The sequence below is a fragment of the Arachis ipaensis genome, chromosome B07, assembly GCF_000816755.2.
Source record: "Arachis ipaensis cultivar K30076 chromosome B07, Araip1.1, whole genome shotgun sequence".
NCBI classification, from domain to species: Eukaryota; Viridiplantae; Streptophyta; class Magnoliopsida; order Fabales; family Fabaceae; genus Arachis; species Arachis ipaensis.
The window spans coordinates 5976386-5998745 of NC_029791.2; the positions used below are offsets into that span (position 1 = coordinate 5976386).

Sequence of the window (22360 nt, forward strand, 5' to 3'; positions counted from 1 at the left end):
ATATATATAAAGAAAATTGTGATAAATTATTATATTTAATACCTAATTAATATATTATATATAGTACAAAAGTAAATTATTACAAGTCTATTTTACATTTATTTATTCTATCATTTAATTTTTTTGTTGACATATTATCATTTTCTTATATATTCACTCATCGTTGTAAGATATTTGACCCTCGTAATAAATAACCTAGCGACATTTTTTCCTTTTACCTTACTAAGCCAAGTGACAAATATGCTAATTTATATAAATGACCCTCAGATGTGGTTGACTCCCATAATATACAATTTGACTACAATATGAAAAATAGAATTCAACCGGAAAATAGAAAAAACACAAAAATCTTTTTCTTTCTAGAGAATAAGTTACATGACATTAACAAACTTTGTTAAATATGTAACAATTTTTCGTTGACTTTTGCAGTCAGTTTCATGAGCATTAGTCACATGACAAACTTATATTTTACAAAAACATGAACTATTTTATTAAAGCATTTTTGTTTTATAAATACTGCTACAAAATTAGTAATCCAATTTGTTAATAATATATAAACAATATTTTATATTATAAAATTTAAAAGGATGAAATATTATTTTTGAGTGAAAATAAATTTATTTCTTTTTGTAAATCGATATAAAATCAGATTGCGAGATTTTGAGTACAAATAGAGTTTAAGTTAAAAATTTTGAACTCATAGATAAAAATATAAATTCTCTAAAGTAAAAATATTAATAATATGATAAAATAAAAGATTAATCATCATTAAATTTATAATTTGCATCATAGGTAATTTTACTATTTAAATTTAAAAATAATTAATTTTTATTTTATCATTTTATCAATTATTTCACTTTAAAAGAAATTTGATCCCACCATATGTGAATCTTACTTATTGTCACCACTACAAGTAAGCTAGTGGCAGTTGATATTAGAGATAAGGTTAAGACCAATACGTATAAATTGTAATTACTGATTACTAATTACTAATTGGAGTGGTTCACCTCTTACTCTTACTCTTAATGATAAGGAGTTTAAATAATGAATTTGGCTTCTCTGAAATTATTCATTTACTTTAGAGAGTAAAGTAATGCAATCTGAACTCTTAATAATATAAATGGTTTTGATAATTTTAAATAAATAAATAATAAATAAATGCATTTAAAGAAGTTAAAAGAAGGGTTTCTTAGTGCTCTGTTAAGGTTTCTTAACGGAGTTCCTAGTGCCGTCAAGGCTACATTGTCAAGATCAATTAAATCTCAATACAAGTCTATCTGCATGGCTGAGACAACGAGGGATGAAGATCGGATCGAGGAAGACAACCTGAAAGGAGGTAGGAATGTGATTCTACTGGAAGAGGCAGACATATCAAAAGGGATCTGTAAATCCCACTCCCCCGAGATTGTGTTTATAAGTGAAACAAAGAACCAATCTCGACAGGTGGAAGCAAAAATTCGGGTATGCGGCTACGAAAACTGGCATATTGTTAACTCGGCAGGAGTGGCAGGAGGACTTGTGCTAGCTTGGAAGGACAACATCAGTGTTCAAATTATTAGCAGTGGAGAATTCTTTGTGGCAGCTGAAATTAAGGAAGTCGGAAGCAGTGAGGTATGGGCGTTCATTGGTGTCCATTTGAGTTGTTCAGAACAAATTCGATCCTTACAGTTTGAGGAGCTTATAACAATGAGCCAACACATGGAAGGAAAAGTGGTAATAGCAGGCGATTTTAATGCTATAACAAGCCAAGCGGAAAAGGAGGGTGGAGGCCAAAAATCAGCAACCACCATTGCAACATTCACTAATTTTATTGACAGTAACGAATTGGTGGATATTGGAATGGTGGGGCACCCTTTCACGTGGACAAATCGAAGACAAGGAGAGGATTTGGTGAAAGAGAGGCTTGACCGCTATTTAGTTGGGATGGAATGGAAGTTGAAGTTTCCGAATGCAGTGGTGCACAGGCTCACAGAGTCAGGCTCGGATCATGCTCCAATTTTGATGGAAATCGAACCTCAATCCTGGCATAGTAAAAGGCGGTTTAAATACCAGGAACGTTGGTGTGGAGAAGAAGATGTCAAGAGAATTGTCAGTGAAGTGTGGAGAATGGAAGTTGTAGGCTCGGCTATGTTCTCCTTGGCCCAAAAGTTGAAAGTTTGTAGACATAGACTAGTTCAATGGCAGAAAACTCACAAAGTAAACTCTCGAAAAGAAATTGAGGACCTTCAAGCTAAACTAGAGGAGTTGCGGGTGGCTAGAATCAATGGGGGAGAGGAGGTTACCAGTTTGGAAGAGAAGTTGGAGCTGGCATATTTGAAAGAAGAGAGCTATTGGCGAGAAAAATCTAGAATCAAGTGGCTAAAAGAAGGAGATCAGAACACTAGATTCTTTCACCAGAAATTTCAATCAAGGATGCGAAGGAACAGAATTTGGAGATTAGTGGGGAGGGACAATGAGATTGCATCGAAACCGGAGGATATTGCAAAGGTAGCTGAGGACTACTTTTGCGATATTTTTACTTCTTCTTGTTCGGCTGATCCGAATCCATACTTAGAGGATTTGGAGTCTAAGGTTACAGCTTCCATGAACCGTAGGCTCCAAAGGCCAGTAACTATGGACGAGGTCAAAAGAGCTACATTTAGTGTTCATGCTCAGAGTGCTCCTAGTGATGACGAGTTTACAGCTAAGTTTTTTCACTTTTTCTGAGATATAGTTGGAAGTGAAATTTTTAAGGCAGTGAGAAGTTTCTTTCACAGTAGCAGAATTTTAAAAAGCTTCAATCATACTCAAATTTATTTGATTCCAAAGGTGACAGATGCTAGTGACATGACTCAGGTACGACCGATCAGTTTGTCTTCAGTTATGTATAAAATTATTTCTAAAGTTATGGTAAACCGATTACAAGGTATTATGAATAAAATTATAAGCCCAAATCAGAGTGCGTTTCTCAAAGGAAGACTCATTTCAGATAATATTCTAATTGCCCACGAATGTATGCACTATTTGAAAAATAAGAGAAGTGGGGCAGAGCATGAGATGGCTATTAAACTAGACATGAGCAAGGCTTATGATAGGGTTGAATGGCATTTTTTATGGTATATTATGGATAAGCTGGGGTTTGATGCTAAATGGATTAACTGGACTAAGGAATTGGTAACGACTGTTTCTTACTCTGTTGTTGTGGAAGGTCAACCATTTGGCTATTTTAGGCCAAATAGGGGCATCCGACAGGGTGACCCCCTATCTCCATATCTCTTTCTTTTTTGTGCAGAAGGACTTTCCTTCTTGCTACACAAGGCAGAGCAAAACAGATTAATTCAAGGAGTTCAAGTTAATCGGAGATGCCAAACAATTAATCACCTTTTGTTTGCTGATGATTCAATCCTTTTTTGCAAGAGCGCACCTAATACAAGCCAAAGCATTCTAGAATTGCTAGAGACCTATGAGGGTTTTAGTGGGCAAAAAGTCAATTTGAATAAGTCGGCTATCTTTTTCAGTCACAACACTCCTCAGAACACAAGACTAGCAGTTGCTCAGACACTAAATATTGAACATATCGGAGCACAAGACAAATACCTGGGACTGCCCTCTATAGTTCAAAAATCAAAGAAAGCAACCTTTGGAGCTATCAAGGATAAAGTTCAGAAGAGGATTATGGGTTGGAAAAGAAGTATATTGTCATCAGGTGGCAGGCACACGCTATTGAGAGCGGTGGGGGAGGCGATTCCTATTTATACACTCTCTTGTTTCAAGCTCCCAGACACGCTGTTGACTGAGATTCATAGCATGCTCTCGCAATTTTGCTGGGGTCAAAAAGGCGCAGAACGAAGAATGGTTTGGATTAAATGGGACACAAGGACGAGACCAAAGAAAGATGGAGGGCTGGGGATCAAGGATCTAAGGGCGCAAAATTTGGCTTTATTGGGCAAGCAATGTTGGCGTCTAATGAAATACCCTAATTCTACTATATCAAGAATGCTCAAAGCTAAATATTTCAGATATACAGATTTCCTACATGCAGAGATAGGAAGCGTACCGTCGTGGGGTTGGAGAAGTGTTCTTGAAGGGCGCAAGGTGATCGAGAAAGGCTTGTTATGGAAAATAGGCTCTGGCACTAATGTTCGCATCTTCTATGACCCCTGGCTCCCACCACCAGTGCCCCTTAATGTCCCTCAAAATGCACTCACAATCCCGCCAAATATGCAAGTGTATTACGTTAGTGCATTACTAAATCCTGATAGAAGTTGGAATAAAAATCTAATTGAGTCGATTTTTTCAGTTGATATATGCAATAAAATTTTTTCAATCAAACCAACAGAGGAGGAGGATGAAGTTAATTGGTGCTGGACAAAATCTGGTATATATGAAGTTGGGTCAGGATACAAAATTGCTTATGGATTCTTTCATTCTCCTGCTTCATTGAGGTCCCAGAACATACACAACAGAGTCTGGAATAGCATTTGGGAGTTGAAATTACCACATAAAATTAAGATTTTTCTATGAAAAAGTCTTCATGAAAAGCTTCCGGTGTTGCAACAAGTTCACAGCCGGTTCGCATCCACTCCTGCCACTTGTCCAAGATGCATATTGAAGGCTGAATCAATTTCTCATGCTTTGTTCCAATGCCCCCTGTCTTCAATAATATGGGGTCTAAGCTTAATAACCCCTGACCTATGGATGAGAGAAGAAGAAACTTTTTTCAATTGGTGGCAACGAGTCTTATCCTGGGCAGCGACTCAATTCGACGGTAGACAAAAGACCCTCCTCATAGCGGCGGTGTGTTGGAGCACTTGGAAAGCGAGGAATCGGTGTGTTTTTGAGAAGGTAATAAGCCAGCACCAGAGATAGTGAAAGAAGCTAGCAATTTAGTGCGTGAACTCGTGAATCATACATGATAGATGCTACTTTTCTTTACTCTTACTTTACTCTTCTTTAAGCTCTTAGTCTTTCAGTCACAGCTGATGATAAATGGGAATACCCAATTCTTTTGTACTTTCTTATGGAAACACTTTTATTTTATATTAATAAAATAATATTTATCTTTGGAAAAAAAAAAAGAAGTTAAAAGAAGACTTTTTAATAGGATTTTTTTAGAGATAGTGCGACAACTGCAACAACTTCCAAAACCGCATGATTTTTTCTTTTTATTTTATTTTCTTTCTCTTTTATTTTGTTTTTTCTTTCTTTCTCTTCAACAAAAAAGAGAAATTTTATTTTTGATTCTATTTTTTCACAACATTTAATTCTCTTTTTAAGTTTTATTATCATGTTCTTCCATGATATTGTTGTTGTCTTCGTTAGCTTCTTCTTCTTTACTTTTGTCTTTAACTCACATTTAAAATTTCATCGTGAAAGAGATTAACGGTGACCATTAATAATTTTTCATCTTTTTGAATTCTTAATTTTTTTTGAAAAGTCTGGTAAAAAAAATTAAATTAATTTAAAATGGGTCAAAATTGTTTTTTATTATTTTTTATTTTACTTCATATAGGAGTATGATTCACCATCAGTAAAATATTTACAAAATAAACCCCGTTTCTTTATTTTTGAAAGAATTAATAATTAAACATTTGCCCACTGCGTTTTTTTGTTTTACACATTCTTCCTGTTTCTTTTAATCTGAGGAGGAGAGTCCAAAGCTCTGCTAGGGCTTTTGCCCCTCTTCGTCCCATCAACGTCGCTCGTTCCTTGGTCCTCCCCCTCCGCGGTAGCTCGCTCTCTGATCCTCTCTCTGCGTCGTGGTCGTTCTCTAATCTTCTCCATTCGCGGGATTGCTCGTTCTCCCCTGTATCGTGTTTGTTCTCTGATTGTCGACGCCGCAACAAGCTGTCGCCACTGCCGCTACACTCGGATCCACCACTTCATTGTTTTCTGACTCCTGCCTCTCTGTTCCTCTTCTTCACCAGCGACTCTGATCTCTGTCCTTCTCCCTCCACCTTTCCCTCTGCGACCTACTCCTTTAAGGTTCCATTTTGTTTTTATTTTTATTGTACTTTATTTTCTTTTCTATCAAAAAATTTTATGTGAATTTGAATGTTCTTCGTTTGCCAGAGTATTGAATGTTGTTTTGATTTCAAAAGAATTTGATAATAAACCAATAAAAAATTTCAAAATAGATTAGGAGTCCTTGATTATGCTTGAATGATTGAATTTGATTGTTGTGATTTGGTTGGTAGTAACTCTTTTGATTTCTAATTGAATAAGGCTCCTACTTTTTTGTGGAAGTAGGGCAATGATTTTGAAGAACTAAAATACAATGCATGGTGTCTTGTATGATGGAGACATTTGGGTTAGTATGAGTTAACCAAACATTTTCCCTTATCAGTTAGTTTCACTTTCTATACTCAAATATTTCAGGCTTCAAAGTTCATGTTCTCTTTTCTTATTCTGTAGTTATGTTGCACCGGAGTATGCATGCAGTGGAATGCTGACTAAGAAGAGTGATGTTTATAGCTTTGGGATACTTATTATGGAAATAATTACCGGAAGAAGTTCCGTTGATTATAGTAAATCCCAAGGAGAGGTTAGAGGCTATAACCAATAATAGTATAGTTTTGGTTTTAATCTTCTTACACTGTTCTATGCTGATTATTTTCTCTCTTTTTCTGTTTTTCTAACTAGAATTTGGTATATTTGCAGGTTAATTTAATTGAGTGGTTGAAAGCTATGGTTGGCAATAGAAAATCAGAGGAACTCATTGATCAGAAACTTCCTGAAAAGCCGTCTTCAAAGGCTCTTAAGCTTTGCTCTGTTGGTTGCTCTTAAATGTGTTGATCCAGATGCCACAAAGAAACCTAAAATCGGACACATAATCCACATGCTTGAGGCCGACGAGATCCTATTCGGTGATGTATGTTCTTTCCCTTTCTTGAACTCTGTATTATACATAACTGGAGAGCAAAAGCAAGATGATTCAGCATTGCTATAATCTGATTCTCATTTATCACTATTTTATCATTCTTTCTTGTAGGAACGGAGGACTGGAGGGGAATCGTTGCGATCCCATGGCAATTATCATCTTGAGCAAAAAGACTCTAGCAGGGATAGAAAGCGAATAGGTGGAAAGATCAATGATCGAAATGAAGATGATAATAGCAGTAAAAATCTTGTCCAACCCACTAGGTTGAGATGATAGTTGTTAAATGGTAAATGTAGCTATGTATTTATTATTTTTGGTTTTAGTAGTTTGCCTATATTAATTTCTACCACAATCTGGACAACATGCAATGAGTGTATTTTTGCTGCATAATTTTCCCTCCCACCACAATTTGGGATTCATTGTATACTCATTCATTATTACTAAAAAATCAAAATTTTGATATCGTCCTTCTGATTTATAAGACAAAAGTAGCTCAAGTGTTTTATAAAAAGTAATAATATTTTCAAGTTGCTCAAACTGTAATATCAAACTACCGTTGTCTCATTCTGGTCCCATCATAACTTATGGCCCCATCATAAATTAAGTGCTTGTCATTTTGTGAGTGTAGTTTTTATGAGCACTAAACCTCCCAATGTGAGAGATAAAAAAAATCCATGGCAAGGTAAAAATTTTCACTATTTTCCAAATCAAAACTACAAACAAGTCTCAAAAGTCAAAACTTACAAGCACTACTAAGCATATATACAGAATTCTTGTACAAGAACATAAACACATAAAGTAATTGGTGAAATCAATGATACAATAGACGGCCGTTGCTTATGAACTTTTTGGCTAGAGAGCTCGGATTGCAATCACACCTCAAAGTTGAAGGACTATGAGTGAAGAACTCCAGGTAAACCAGAAAAGAATTTAACCATCCGATCATTCATTCGTTCAGGTTAATACACTAATTGTGATGTAGAGAGACTCTGCAAAAAGTGTTTGCTTGGGCCTCACACAAAGGAAAATGATCATAACCTGCTTGATAAATACACAGTGATGTATTATTCCTTTTTAGATTCAAAAGCAGAACCGAAAGGGACAAATTTAGCTTGAGAAAAGATTGACACAAAATAATAATACCACAATGCAAAATTTTACAAAAGTACTTACATGCTTACCAAGTTGCAACTGCTACAGAAGCTGCCTAATGCACATTTTAATGGTTGAATCCAGAAAGAAAGTAGATCCTCGACTATAGCAATTATCTATTTCTTGATGCCCCTGGAAAATCTATTTGAATTGGTATTTATATGAAATGATATGAGATAGAGCAGCTTCAAAGGGAAAAAAAACTAAAAATCTATTTATAAGTGATTTGCAAGTTTTGAAAAGGATGATAACTTTCTAAGGGGGAAAAACTAAAAATATAACTAAACTTATACATCCTCAATCATAGACTTCAAAACTCAAGAAAGGGAGCAAATTGAGTTTATAGAACTTCTAAGATCATTCCTACTACCGAGTACCAATGCATATCCTATGGTGCATGGAATATAAGTGATAGTTCAAAGATTATAATTTTGACTAATGTTCCTCAAGAAAAATTTTATGATTGATTTTCATAAACCAAGTCAACCTCTTCCCATTTTAAAGAACAGATAAAAAATAAACATACTAGATCTACTAAAAAAAATACAAAAACAACGCACAAAAAAATAATATAAATAGATAGAAATGCATACCTAATATGTAATAGAGATATATTTGTGTTGAAATTTGTGAAGATTAGATTGAAAAATAAAAAATATATGAAGACTACGTTAGAATTTGTCAAGGTTAGAATGAGAAGTTAGAAATATATGAGGATTTCAATGGTAATATAATAGCGGAAAATATGTGCGAAAAAATAAATAAAATTTGATAAGCAACTTTAAAAAATTCCTACTGAGATATTTTTAAAAGTACCCCTAATTTTTAAAAGCTGCAAATACAAGCTATTGAATTTTTTAATCTACCAAATACAAAATGAGGTAAAAAACACAAACACTTTTTGAAAAAACTTTACCGAATCCAGTCTTACCAAACATAAATACTATAATTTTTGAAAAGCTATTTTTTAAAAGTTTAATTTTCATAAACTATTTTAAAAAATAAAAATTTTACCAACTAGAAAGTAGACATAAATAAAATTAGCCTATGAAAATTAACTTTTAAAAGATGACTTTTTACTAAAAAGTAGACAATGTGCACCTTATCCAACTAGCGTCGTTGAGTCCAGAATTGCCAGAACCCTACAACTCAGCGTAAAACCCTCTTTTCTCTTCTACTCTTACACATTGTTTGGATCAAGAGAATTTGGAGGGAAAGAAAATAAAAGGAGAGAAAATAGATGGAAAAGTAGGTTTTTTGTTGTTTGGATGAGAGAAGAAAATAAAGTGGAAAGAAAAAAATTTATGTGGAACCCAATAAAATATTTTCATCTCAAGGATGAGATGAAAATAAAGAGAAATATTACAAACATAAATAAAATTACATATTTATCCTTTATTATTAATAAATTATAACTTATATATAATATAGATAAGAGTATTAATGTAATTTTATACTATTATGATTTTCTTTCTTTTTACTTTTCTTTCTATCCAAACAAAATAAAATTTTCTTTCTATTTTCTTTCCATCTATTTTCTCTTCATCCAAACACTATACAAATCACTCTATTTTTCTTTCTATTTTCTTTCTTCTCATTTTCTTTCTTCTTATTTTCTTTCCTTCCATTTTCTTTTTTACATCCAAACAAAGCCTTAGCACTGATAAAGTTTTTCCTTCTAACAGTAATCTAACGATAACTTCCGTCATCTTCTCAAATGGAACTCACTTCCTCTTTCATACTCTCCCGCAATTACTCCTTCTCATCCTCCCTCTCCCCATTCCAAACCAACAACCCCAAAGTACCTCTCATCACTACCACCACCACCACCGGCAGTCCCCATTCCCTCCGCATTATCGCCGTCGCCAACGCCGTAAATGACCCGCCCCCACAGAATCCGCAACCTCTTCCTGAAAACAGCCCCCAGCGGCTCCTGAAGGAGCTCGCGGAGCGCAGGAAGATAACATCCCCAAAGAAAAAATCTCCGCCAAGAAGGTTCATCCTGCGTCCCCCACTAGACGACAAAAAACTCGCAGAGAGATTCCTCAACAGCCCCCAACTAACTCTCAAATCATTCCCCTTACTCAGCTCCTGCCTTCCTTCCAGGCGCCTCAACGCCGCCGACAACACGTGGATTGACGACTGCCTTCTAGAAGCCAAGCAAGCCTTGGGGTATCCTCTAGAACCTTCAGCTTCATTGGATGATGATAACCCCGCGAAGCAGCTCGACACTCTGCTGTACCTTGCGTTTCAGCACCAGGGGTTCGAGAGGTCCCGTGCGAGGCACGTGAGGTGCGGGCACTCGAGGCTGTTCTTTCTTGGGCAGTACGTGCTGGAGCTTGCCTTTGCTGAGTTTTTTCTTCAGAGGTATCCGAGGGAGGGGCCGGGTCCGATGCGTGAGAGGGTGTTTGGCTTGATTGGGAAGTCGATGATGCCGCGGTGGATTAAGGAGGCGAGTTTGCACAATTTGGTGTTCCCTTTTGATGATATGGATAAGCTTGTTAGGAAGGAAAGAGAGCCACCCGTCAAGTAAGCTCTCTCTCTCTCTCTCTCTATCTCTGAGTCTTGGTTATACTACATTGTCCCTTTCTATGCTATTGTGCTACTATTTAACTATCATCATTCGCTTTGCACTATGTTTGGGAGTTTCGAATAGAGGAATAGAAAAGTGTGATGTAGAGCCAGTTGCTTGTTTGGGAGTTTAAGACAGTAAGGGAAAGAAAATTAGATTCATTGTCTGGGAGTTATGTAATTGGTGAATGGAATGAAAATCACAAAATCATTTGAACCCTTGCTAACTTGCTTACTGCAATAGCTTTTTACCCCTCCTACTCCGACTGGCACCTTATGAGAAATCAAAGTCTTTGGGTTCCAAAAATCCCCAGAGGAGTATGGCCGCAATGATGAAATTTAAAGGAATTGACAGACAGGCATTAGGGAGTGTCAGGGCAGTCTGACCGTCTTCCTGGTCGTGTCTAGCTGGCTAGGACAGGCCAGTCAAGTTTGACCAGCCAAATTGGCCTTGGCACCCCATGGTTGTGTCTAGCCCAGACCGAGTTTGGCTGACCAGACTAGCGCTGACCAGCACGCAACGACCCACTCTCGCCACTAGAGCAATTTAGTGACAGCCAACAGCCAGCCAAGGAGAACATAGTGAAATGCAATACTAGAGGGCTAGGCCCCCAACTGCTGTTCGGCAAATGAGTGGTGGGCACACACATCGCTTCATCCGGTGTACACCAGTCCCTTCAGTCCGCAATGATCCTTGAATATCCGGGGGACTGTGTGCCTTAAACTTGGTCGTACTCATAACCACATTAGGTCTCCGAGGTGAACAGCCTCTGGTCAATGGAATTGTTAGATAAATTACTCAATTGGAAGTAATAACAGTAGCAATGAGATTTGAAGCATAACTTTGTACATGCAACTCAAGCCTCATATCACTAGACTTGTCCAAGTTACTTATCTGGTTAATTTTCTCAAATGCAAGACTTCTATGACAGATGTTTTCATTTAGAAATGAAGTGAAGCAGAATGCAGTTTCAACAGTGAAATTGTGTTTATGCAAAGTGGTATTTTGACTTGCTGGTCAATAGATTAGTATCCTCTTTGGTTAATGATACAAAATTACATGATGGACCTTATGTAAACAATGATGACTATGTGATAGTAGTATAGTTGCTTTTATCGTTTATTTATCCCATGAGAGTGCCTTGTCTGCTTTTGTCTTTTATTTCTCCCATAGTCCCATGGGAGTGCCTTGCCTGTGAATGTACTCTGTATTTTGAAGTTGCCGCAGTTTTGCTGATGGAATAATTATTTTGATTGATGTAGAGGACTTTAGTCTAACCAGCACACTAGAATTCTACTAAGAGGATATGCCCTTATTCAAGTTTAAGAACATCCCTGCATTCTCACATGGGGAATGCTTCTTGATTGGTACCCATGACTGATGAAATTGAATTGATTAATTAGGGTAACCTAATAATTTCTTCTCATGAATGAAGCTTGTGTTTTTAGGTGCTTGGAGGATGCTAAATATCTTTTCTCTTTTATTTTCTGTTTTGGTGTTTCTTTTTTATTATTTATTTATTAGCTTCAAAATAGAAGCTACCTGTGTAATCCAAAGCTAGATCCTTGTAATCTTGGATAACTAATGTAAATAGATGTTATTATTTGTAATGTTACCCATGACTTTGTGGCATCGGCATGAGACCATGACTTTGTATGTCTATCTGTTGCCATCTTCCTTTCAAGACCATGGTGTTACAGCTCATGGTTTGTAAATTATAGACATATGAGTCTTACAATCAAAATGATAGTATGGTGAAAAGAGAAACCATGCTGAGTGACAACTCCAGAACCCCCAGTTTTCTTTTTAATTTTTTTTTTTTAAATTTCTCTTTTTGGACCCATCTTAATCAATGGAATTGATCTTTAACATAATATGTTCCTGAAGTGTATTGTTCACAGATTTTCTGCATTTCTTATTCCATTTTGTAGGTCTGTCTTTTGGGCTCTATTTGGGGCAATCTATTTGTGCTTCGGTATGCCGGAAGTATACCGTGTTCTTTTTGAAGTCTTTGGAATGGATCCAGATGCTGACTATTGCCAGCCCAAACTGCGTAGACAACTCGAAGATGTAGATTATGTGTCTACTGAATTTGAAGCCAAGATAAGCTGGCAAGACATGCTTGCCTATAAGGCAAGCTCTACAAACCTTTCTTTCTTAGCGTTATTTGTTTTAACAGTTAGCATGCAAAAACCTAGAGATATTATGTAGATATCATAGCTGTTAAAACTTGGACTAGCCGAATTATAAATTCAATTCTGTTTCTACGCACTACTGTGCTGCCAAATATACTAGCAAATTTCTTGGCTTATTATATAAATCGCATCTGTTACTATTAGGAGACAAAGCAATGGTGTTAACTGTTCTGCATTCAGCCTCCTGCAGATGCCCTGTTTGCACATCCGCGGTTGTTCAGAGCCTGTGTTCCCCCAGGCATGCATCGGTTCAGAGGGAATATATGGGATTATGATTGCAAATCAAAGGTTATGCAGACCCTTGGATATCCACAGGAAATGAATGATATGACTCCAGATATTACCGAAGCCCGGAACATAGAGCTCGGACTTGGATTGCAGGTAGAGCTATATTGTTGCATCTAATGCCTTCCCTTTATCCCGACTGGGGTTACTGCACTCACGTTATGAGGTCTGACCTTATTGAATTCGTTGTCGAACTGCAGCTATGTTTCTTGCATCCATCAAAGTACAAACTTGAGCATCCTCGATTTTGCTATGAAAGATTAGAATACCTTGGCCAAAAGATACAGGTATTTCATTTGACCACACTCTGGTTTCACTATTGAAATATATAACTAAAACTTTTTGTTGTCTTCAATGCTTACGATATAATCTTTTTCCATTTTTATTCTTGAATATTGTACAGGATTTGGTGATGGCTGAACGACTGCTGATGAAGCATTTAGATGCTCCTGGGCTGTGGCTACAAAATAGGCACCGCCGCCTTCTTATGAACAAGTATTGTGGAAGATATTTGAGGGCTAAACATCTTCACCATTATATTATATATGGTGAAAGTGTTCAAGATAAGTACGAGCACAATCGGCGACTGAGAAACCCAGCCAACACAGCAGTTCAACAAGCTCTTCATGGACTTTCATATGCTGTTTATGGGAAACGTGATGTGAGACGTCTGATGTTTGAGGTTTTTGACTTTGAGCAAGTCCAACCTCAAGAAGTCTAAAAAATGAAGAGATAGTAGTGAAACGAGGATAAAAGAACCTTCTCCTTTTCCTCATCCTTCGCCATTTCCTTCTTCCTTTACATTTTCTCTCGTTTTATTCTTTTACACTTCATTTAGGCCATACCCTGATATTTTATAATTCACCTCCTAGTCCTAGTGATTTCTGAGTTATTTTGAAGTTTCCTTGGTGTATATAATAATTGTATATTTTCTTTTAATCAATTTTGATGGTGCGGCCTATACAATGAAAAAATGCATTGAGATGAGGATACATGTGACTATTGTTCCGTTGCATAATGTCTGGTTGGTGGAGTAAGGCTGCCCTTGGTTGATGTATACTCGTAAGACATTAGAGATATGGATACAAATTACTAGTGTGTATATATATTGTATTTGATAAAATATTGAATTAAGACACAATAAAATTGTGAAAAGTCTATATTGTCCTTCATAATAATATTTCTTTTGGGAAAAATAAGATATTCACCGTTGCTATCCCCATCTCTACCATCATAGATTCATCCGGTACACATTTAGCCAGAAATCAATAACCGAAAATTAAGTAATGGAAGAACACCACTTATTTTTCAAAAAAAGGAAAACAAAAAGGAAGAACACAACATAGGAGAAAAACGACAAAGATGGGAGGCGGCAGAGCCGGAGCCAAAGACGGAGGAAGAGGCGACCAAGGGGGGAGGAAGATGAACACAGATATGAGGAAGAGGCGAGGTAGAGAGAGAAGGCATTGGAGGATTGCTAGAGGCCATGAGGAGGAAAGGAGAGAAGAGCACAAAGGGGAGGTGAAAGCACACGAGCAGACCACAACAACGGCGACGAGGTGAGAAGAAAGGAGGGAGGGAGGAAGAAAGGGTAAAATTGAAAATAAAAGAAATGAGGATAAAATTGTAAAAATTATCTGTGTCTATATCAAATGTTGTGCCTCAACTTATTGGAGGTACACTAAATACATGTTATTTATATCAATTTGTGTACTACTGTGTCTTTTAAAATTTAGAGTAATTACTCCGAAGATTTTAGAATTGGACATTTTAGTCCTCAAAGAAAATTAATACACAGATCAATCCTCAAGGTTTTACTCCGGCAGACAAATCAGTCTCCAATTCATTTTCCGGCAAAGTAATTACCCAGATCAGTCCCAAAGATTTTAAAAATGGACATTTTAGTCTAAAAAAACTAATGTACAAATCAATCCCCAATGTTTCTCTCTGTTGGACATAATAGTCCTCTGTCCAAAAATAAAATAAAATAAAATAATTATTATTATTAATTGCACAATAATATTGTATTATATTTTTTGTATTTTTTAGTATAACATCAGTAAAATATTTACAAAATAAACCCCGTTTCTTTATTTTTGAAAAAATTAATAATTAAACATTTGTCCTTTGCGTTTTTTTGTTTTACACATTCTTCCTGTTTCTTTTAATCTAAGGAGGAGAGTTCAAAGCTCTGCTAGGGCTTTTGCCCCTCTTCATCCCATCAACGTCGCTCGTTCCTTGGTCCTCCCCCTCCGCGGTAGCTCGCTCTCTGATCCTCTCTCTGCGTCGTGGTCATTCTCTAATCCTCTCCATTCGCGGGATTGCTCGTTCTCCCCTGTATCGTGTTTGTTCTCTGATTGTCGACGCCGCAACAAGCTGTCGCCACTGCCGCTACACTCGGATCCACCACTTCATTGTTTTCTGACTCCTGCCTCTCTGTTCCTCTTCTTCACCAGCGACTCTGATCTCTGTCCTTCTCCCTCCACCTTTCCCTCTGCGACCTACTCCTTTAAGGTTCCATTTTGTTTTTATTTTTATTGTACTTTATTTTCTTTTCTATCAAAAATTTTTATGTGAATTTGAATGTTCTTCGTTTGCCAGAGTATTGAATGTTGTTTTGATTTTAAAAGAATTTGATAATAAACCAATAAAAAGTTTCAAAATAGATTAGGAGTCCTTGATTATGCTTGAATGATTGAATTTGATTGTTGTGATTTGGTTGGTAGTAACTCTTTTGATTTCTAATTGAATAAGGCTCCTACTTTTTTGTGGAAGTAGGGCAATGATTTTGAAGAACTCAAATACAATACATGGTGTCTTGTATGATGGGGACATTTGGGTTAGTATGAGTTAACCAAACATTTTCCCTTATAGTTAGTTTCACTTTCTATACTCAAATATTTCAGGCTTCAAAGTTCATGTTCTCTTTTCTTATTCTGTAGTTATGTTGCACCGGAGTATGCATGCAGTGGAATGCTGACTAAGAAGAGTTAACCAAAGTTCATGTTCTCTTTTCTTATCCACTGCATGCATACTCCGGTGCAACATAACTACAGAATAAGAAAAGAGAACATGAACTTTGAAGCCTGAAATATTTGAGTATAGAAAGTGAAACTAACTGATAAGGGAACATGTTTGGTTAACTCATACTAACTCAAATGTCCCCATCATACAAGACACCATGTATTGTATTTTAGTTCTTCAAAATCATTGCCCTACTTCCACAAAAAAGTAGGAGCCTTATTCAATTAGAAATCAAAAGAGTTACTACCAACCAAATCACAACAATCAAATTCAATCATTCAAGCATAATCAAGGACTCCTAATCTATTTTGAAACTTTTTATTGGTTTATTATCAAATTCTTTTGAAATCAAAACAACATTCAATACTCTGACAAACGAAGAACATTCAAATTCACATAAAATTTTTTGATAGAAAAGAAAATAAAGTACAATAAAAATAAAAACAAAATGAAACCTTAAAGGAGTAGGTCGCAGAGGGAAAGGTGGAGGGAGAAGGACAGAGATCAGAGTCGCTGGTGAAGAAGAGGAACAGAGAGGCAGGCGACAGAAAACAATGAAGTGGTGGACCCGAGTGTAGCGGCAGCTTGTTGCGGCGTTGACAATCAGAGAACAAACACGATACAAGGGAGAACGAGCAATCCCGCGAATGGAGAGGATTAGAGAACGACCACGACGCAGAGAGAGGATCAGAGAGCGAGCTACCGCGGAGGGGGAGGACCAAGGAACGAGCGACGTTGATGGGATGAAGAGGGGGCAAAAGCCCTAGCAGAGCTTTGGACTCTCCTCCTCAGATTAAAAGAAACAGGAAGAATGTGTAAACCAAAAAAACGCAGAGGACAAATGTTTAATTATTAATTCTTTCAAAAATAAAGAAACGGGGTTTATTTTGTAAATATTTTACTGATGGTGAATCATACTCCTATATGAAGTTAGGAGTAAGAAATCCGTGGCCTAAAAAATACTCATGCAAATATACTCAATCTCTTTTAGATAAATGTACTCAATTTTTTTTGTTTATACTTGAAATAAGAATGCAACTGAAAACAAATTAGAAGGTGTTTAGAGTAACTAATGATGTGATATTGGTTTAATAGATCTCTAATAAATTAATATTGATATAAATTAAATTAATTTATTTATATTTTTATGTGATTTTGTGTTTATGATGCTCGTTTCATGTTTAATGTTGTAATTTAAGTTTAAATGTTTGACTTATTAATCTTAATTTAAGTAGCTTATACTTATTATTGTTGTACACATTTAATTTTACAGAAATTCAACTCTGTGAGTAATTTTTGTAGAATAGCGCCTTTTTTTTTTCTTTTTAATGTTTTGATTCTCTTTTAATGTATTTATTTACTATTTATTTATTTAAAATAATCAGAACCATTTATATTATCAAAAATTTATATTACGTTACTTTTTTCTTTAAAGTAAATAAACAACTTCAGAAGAACAAAATCCTTATGTGTAAAAGCTTAACTTCAAAATTATCACCAGTTATATACCGAAAGCGCCATCCACCTCTCTGAAAATCCCTTTAATTGTGATACATAAGTACCCAACCCATCTTACTAATTGCGAGTGATGTAAAATAAAGTAATAAACACTTTTGTGCTTTTAAGTTTTAATATTGAATATTTTTAGTATTAAAATAGGAAGCTATACAATCCAGTTTTTCTCCCACAACACCTAGGTTTATCCCACTTGAAGATAACTCTTCAGAAAAGAGGAGGATACTTGAATTCAAATTTGGGTTTGGCTAGCAATTGGTAATATACGAAAAAGATTTGCATGATTGCATCCTTCACAAGTTTTAATTAGAGAAAGGTTTAATTATTTCGATGATCTCTATAATTTTATCGAATTTTTAATTAGATTTTTATATATATTTTTTTAATTAGACCCATACACCATATCAAATTTAAAAGACTAAATTTCTATCGTCACAAAAATATTAAAATCACCTAAATATTCTGTTAAACAAAATAAAATATTCAGTTAAGTATTCCACATATTCGTTTTATTTAACAAAATATTCTATTATTTAACTTAATTACGAAATATAACATGGTATAAGAAATCAATTGAAGAGAAAAATAAAAAATAAAAATCTAATTAAAAATTTAGTAAAACCAACCGAATAATTCAATCTTTTAGAAATTGCATGTCTTCCATTTCATTGAAGCTTGAACATTTAATGTAACATTCATTTGAATAAATTTGATGAGAACAAACATCAAGTTTTAGAGGGACTGTTCCTCAAACCCCCCACCCCAAACCAAGATGATATCAAAAGATTTATCACACTAAAAGGAGAAGGAATGATCAAATAGGTAGGGGGGAAAAGAACAAATTTAATTAAAAATAAAATAAAATAAAAACTCGAAGATCGCTATGCTATTTAGTAGATTACAGAAGGCGCCATAATCCACAATTCCGGAAAGCTACCACCAGTTGTAACTTCTCCCATATCCATCACTATTAGAGTGGCCAAACCTTGATGCTGAGAATCTAGTTTGATAGCTGTGAGGTGATCTGCGCGGAGTAGGGCTCGGATCGTGAAACTTCCTCATCTTTGACGAGTTAGACTTTGGAGTATAACTTTCATTTCTAAATGAATGAACCTTAGAGCTTTTATAAGGTGGTGTTGCTGGAGACCTCCAGCTGCTTCTTTTGGGCTTTGAAGGAGAGAACTCTGCAGGATGTTCTGTCATCCAACCACCTCTATGCTTTGGTTTACGGGGGGTTGTTAAGCCTTTTTCTTCTGTAAAAGGCTTTTTCTTTTTCCAGGACTTACCAATATCATGAGGAGCAGACCTATGTCCTACATAGTCATTCTCTTTTTGGAACTTCGGAGTTTTTGTATTAGATGATTCCCGTCTCCTCTTCCCTAACTGCAGAGGCAAACCCAGCAGATTAAAAACTAATCATTACGAACATTACAAACACAAACTAGGCAGAGAGATGATTATTATTTGAATTGTGACAAGAAAACATAAAAACCAATAACAGAGATGAAACAGTTAAAATACTAAGTAACCCAATTATCTTGAAATGTACCTTAACAGAACTCGTGCATTCTCGGGCAAAATGTCCTGCTTCACCGCACCTATAACATGAACTGGGTGTAGCTGCATCTGCGGCCTCAGTCCGCAACCTTGCACATGCCTATGTTAACCAAAAATATGAAGACATTTCAATGTCAACTCCGAATATTTTGGAAAATAGTATCTAATACATTTATAATGATGGAAGATGGGAGGACAAGTGGTCCTCCTTACAAAAGCAAAAAACAGAGGATCTGTAAAGCATTGCTTTTCAACTCCTCAAAATGTTTTAGAGGGAAAGACCTCTAAAAAGATCATAAGCTTTACACCAAATGGAGGCTAAACAGTTAATTCTATCCCAAAAGACTTGTTTATCACACCCTCGGAAAGAATGAGTCATCCAATAATAATAATGCTCTACTATATTGATTGGTGTTGATAAAATAAATAAAATAAAAATGGTTGAAAAAACACAAAACACACACACAAATCAGGCAATGCCAAAAAAAACATCATATAAAAACTTACCAAACCAGTGTGCCCCAATTGACCGCATTGGTAACAAGAAATTACTCTCGGTGTAGAATCGGCAGTATTGACACAACATAAGTGGCCAAATTTCTTGCACACGTAGCATTGCACCTCCTAGCCAAACAGGAAAAAAGCAGTGAGTCACTGAGTGAACATTTCTAATTCCATAGCCAAATGCAGCCTAATATTCTTTGTTAGTTCAACTACAGAGTTTTTACATTGTTGAAAGTTAAAGGAGAAGCTGGAAAAGAAAAATTATAAAAATGGCAGAGAACAACCTTGAGATCATCTGGTGAATAATCATTTTTACATGAAAACATCTCATGCCCAGAATCTCCGCACTTTAAGCATATGTTTAAGCTTTGAGATCCAATGAGGTTCTTCTCTGGACAGTCTTTGGCACGGTGACCGCCCTTCTTGCAAATATAGCAATCGCGTCCCTACAGAAACACATGAAAAAAATGTAAAAATTAATAAAATACCTTAGGCCTCTGGCATACCAATAATGTTCATTACTGTTACACCTTGGAGCTTGGGCAATCAACAATGATAACAACAAAGCCTTATCCCACCAGGCGGGATCGGCTAGCCTAGGCCATCAGCAACTCGCAAATGCCAAAAATCAATGTTTTCCTCATGCTTATATATTCAACTGAATTTGGTGGTTGAGACACCTCCACATAGGTAAACGCCATCAAATTAGAGGACGCAAGTAAGAAATCAACCTTTGTTTTAATGAGTATAGTATCTCAACACCCTCATGGTGGAGAACAAGTTTATCAAGTGCCAGTACAACATATCCAAGTAAATAGCAAATCAATAAAATGTACAATACCCATGTCATTGCCAGTCAGGCAGCAAAACTAAATTTGAAAAGCAAACAAGACATACCATGGTGCAATGTTTAGCATAATGCTCCAAACTGCCGCATACATAGCATGGTTTCTTGCGCTTAGCTGCTGTACAGTTGACTGCGGCATGTCCTTCTTCACCACAATTATAGCAAGTTCCCCAACCACCACTATCTGGAGCATCAAAATACCTCGGACCCCGCTGGTAGAATATAAAGACATACCAAACTAAGCTCCGACACAGTGTAATATAGCACTTTCAAAAATCACATTTTAGGACCAATGATTCAAGTTTTCAACTCACAAGAAGCTTTCTCAGAACAGCATTGTCACCCATCTGAACCATGGCAGGTTCTTCAGCAGGCTCGTCTTTCTCTGCCTCTTTGATTGGTTCAGTTGTTTCTACTGTCTCTATTGTTACTTGTCCTTCAGCTGTAACAACCTACATCAAATCAAATTTTCAGCTAAATTACTCTTTATCAGAATCTGAAAATCGGATGAGCTTTAAGTATCAACCACAACCATTTAAACAATCCATGCGCATCAAATAAATTGGAAAAGTAATAGAATTCCTTCCTCAAATTCAGTCTCATAAAACTGCTGATTTTATCTCAAATTAAGATTATCCAATCACGCACATCAAGGAAGCTAGATTTTAAGAATAAGAAGAACGAACACGAAATAAAAAAAATAACTGCATAATAATTATTCAATAGAACAACAGAAAAACGGAACCGTGTCTTACATTATGTTCCTCAGATTCCACTTTCTTCACCTTCTTCTTCTTACTCTTACTCTTCTTCTTCCTCTCACTTTTCAACTCCTCGCTATCAGAAACGTCCACAACTTCTCTCGCTTCATTCAATGCGCCTTCGTTTCGAGCCACCGCGACTTCATCCTGCCGCGAAGACGAACCACCGAGGATAATAGCATCATCGCCGTTGGAATCGACGTCGTTTCGCGGGAGCTTGCGCCTCATCAGAGCCTTCTCGACGATCCGGAGGCTGAGATCCTCGTTAGCCTCTTCGTCATCGCTGCTTACTTCGAAGACCAACGGCGGCGTTGAACCCATCGGCGATCCGTGTTCTTCTTCTTCTTCGTGCTCCGTTTTCTTCGCTCTCTGCTTATCTTTCCGACCCATCTTTGGCTTCGATTAGTTTGCTCCCGCGAAACCCTAACCCTAATTACTGCTCTGCTCTCAGATTCAAGGCGCAAACTTGTCTTTTTCAATTTCAAATAAGTACTAAAAATTAAAAATTATTGAAATTCATACTCTGCTTACCCTAATGAAGTAAAATTATATGTATTGTTAAGTCAATAAAAATAATTAACTTTATAAATTTAATAATAAATACATACATAATTTTTACTAAATTTCATTCAAACTTTTCAATTTTAAACATTTAAAGAGTATTGTTAATAATTCAAAAAAAGGAGTGTATACCTTTTTTTAAATACTAGATTTTATATAAATACAACAAGGCAAAATATTAAAAAAATTACAAATAAATTATTTTAGAACAAACAACATGCGCTTTATTACAAAATTAATTACGTATTGATATATCTTTTACAATTTGTTTAGTCAACCAAATACAATTTATGTTTTTTGTTTTTTTTTTTGTCATGATTCTATTTTTTTGCCCCCTTAAAGAGGAGATTTTCGTTTCTGATTTAGGGGAGGGTGGCTGGGTCCAAATCCAAAATATATTTTTTCAAAATCAAATTTGTCATTTTTGATTGGGTTTAAGTCAATGCTTCGAGTAAATTTAGTCCGACTTGAAGTCATGTTTTATAGTCAAAATATATTTTTTACATTGAAATTAGTAGTAAGAGTTAT

The 22360-nt window shown here is 35.9% G+C and overlaps 3 protein-coding genes across 4 annotated transcripts; 2 read left to right on the forward strand and 1 right to left on the reverse strand.

Annotated features, from left to right (window-relative positions):
- On the forward strand, nt 3832-7299 carry LOC107606737. The gene is made up of 4 exons (XM_016308766.2): nt 3832-4208; nt 5628-5964; nt 6640-6850; nt 6971-7299. The coding sequence occupies exons 1-3, from the start codon at nt 3832-3834 to the stop codon at nt 6763-6765; spliced, it is 840 nt and encodes a 279-aa protein (XP_016164252.1). The 3' UTR covers nt 6766-6850; nt 6971-7299.
- LOC107609376 (ribonuclease III domain-containing protein RNC1, chloroplastic) lies at nt 9687-14081 on the forward strand. Of its 2 annotated transcripts, XM_016311323.2 has the most exons (5): nt 9687-10540; nt 12515-12716; nt 12959-13159; nt 13264-13350; nt 13467-14081. In XM_016311323.2, exons 1-5 carry the CDS (start codon nt 9729-9731, stop codon nt 13782-13784), a joined length of 1620 nt encoding a protein of 539 aa, XP_016166809.1. In that variant the 5' UTR covers nt 9687-9728; the 3' UTR covers nt 13785-14081. The 2 variants fall into 2 exon arrangements, with proteins under 2 accessions (XP_016166809.1, XP_020962812.1); XM_021107153.1 differs by lacking the exon at nt 9687-10540 and having other exon boundaries at nt 12969-13159.
- Nucleotides 18271-21754, reverse strand: LOC107609318 (protein AIR2). Its single transcript, XM_016311232.2, has 7 exons — nt 21266-21754; nt 20825-20962; nt 20561-20722; nt 19948-20109; nt 19667-19783; nt 19152-19259; nt 18271-18985 (listed from the first exon to the last, which is right to left on the reverse strand). The coding sequence occupies exons 1-7, from the start codon at nt 21659-21661 to the stop codon at nt 18536-18538; spliced, it is 1533 nt and encodes a 510-aa protein (XP_016166718.1). The 5' UTR covers nt 21662-21754; the 3' UTR covers nt 18271-18535.

Excerpts from the sequence above, each read along its gene's own strand:
- LOC107606737 (XM_016308766.2), top strand. The coding sequence starts at position 3,832 with ATGGTTTGGATTAAATGGGACACAAGGACGAGACCAAAGAAAGATGGA. Across the intron at positions 4,209-5,627 it reads ATCCCGCCAAATATGCAAGT|GAGAGTCCAAAGCTCTGCTA; the intron begins GTATTACGTTAG and ends TAATCTGAGGAG. Across the intron at positions 5,965-6,639 it reads CTGCGACCTACTCCTTTAAG|GTTAATTTAATTGAGTGGTT; the intron begins GTTCCATTTTGT and ends GTATATTTGCAG.
- LOC107609376 (XM_016311323.2), top strand. The coding sequence starts at position 9,729 with ATGGAACTCACTTCCTCTTTCATACTCTCCCGCAATTACTCCTTCTCA. Across the intron at positions 12,717-12,958 it reads AAGACATGCTTGCCTATAAG|CCTCCTGCAGATGCCCTGTT; the intron begins GCAAGCTCTACA and ends TTCTGCATTCAG. Across the intron at positions 13,351-13,466 it reads ACCTTGGCCAAAAGATACAG|GATTTGGTGATGGCTGAACG; the intron begins GTATTTCATTTG and ends AATATTGTACAG.
- LOC107609318 (XM_016311232.2), bottom strand. The coding sequence starts at position 21,661 with ATGGGTCGGAAAGATAAGCAGAGAGCGAAGAAAACGGAGCACGAAGAA. Across the intron at positions 20,110-20,560 it reads ATGCTAAACATTGCACCATG|GGACGCGATTGCTATATTTG; the intron begins GTATGTCTTGTT and ends GTGTTTCTGTAG. Across the intron at positions 19,784-19,947 it reads ATTCACCAGATGATCTCAAG|GAGGTGCAATGCTACGTGTG; the intron begins GTTGTTCTCTGC and ends CTGTTTGGCTAG.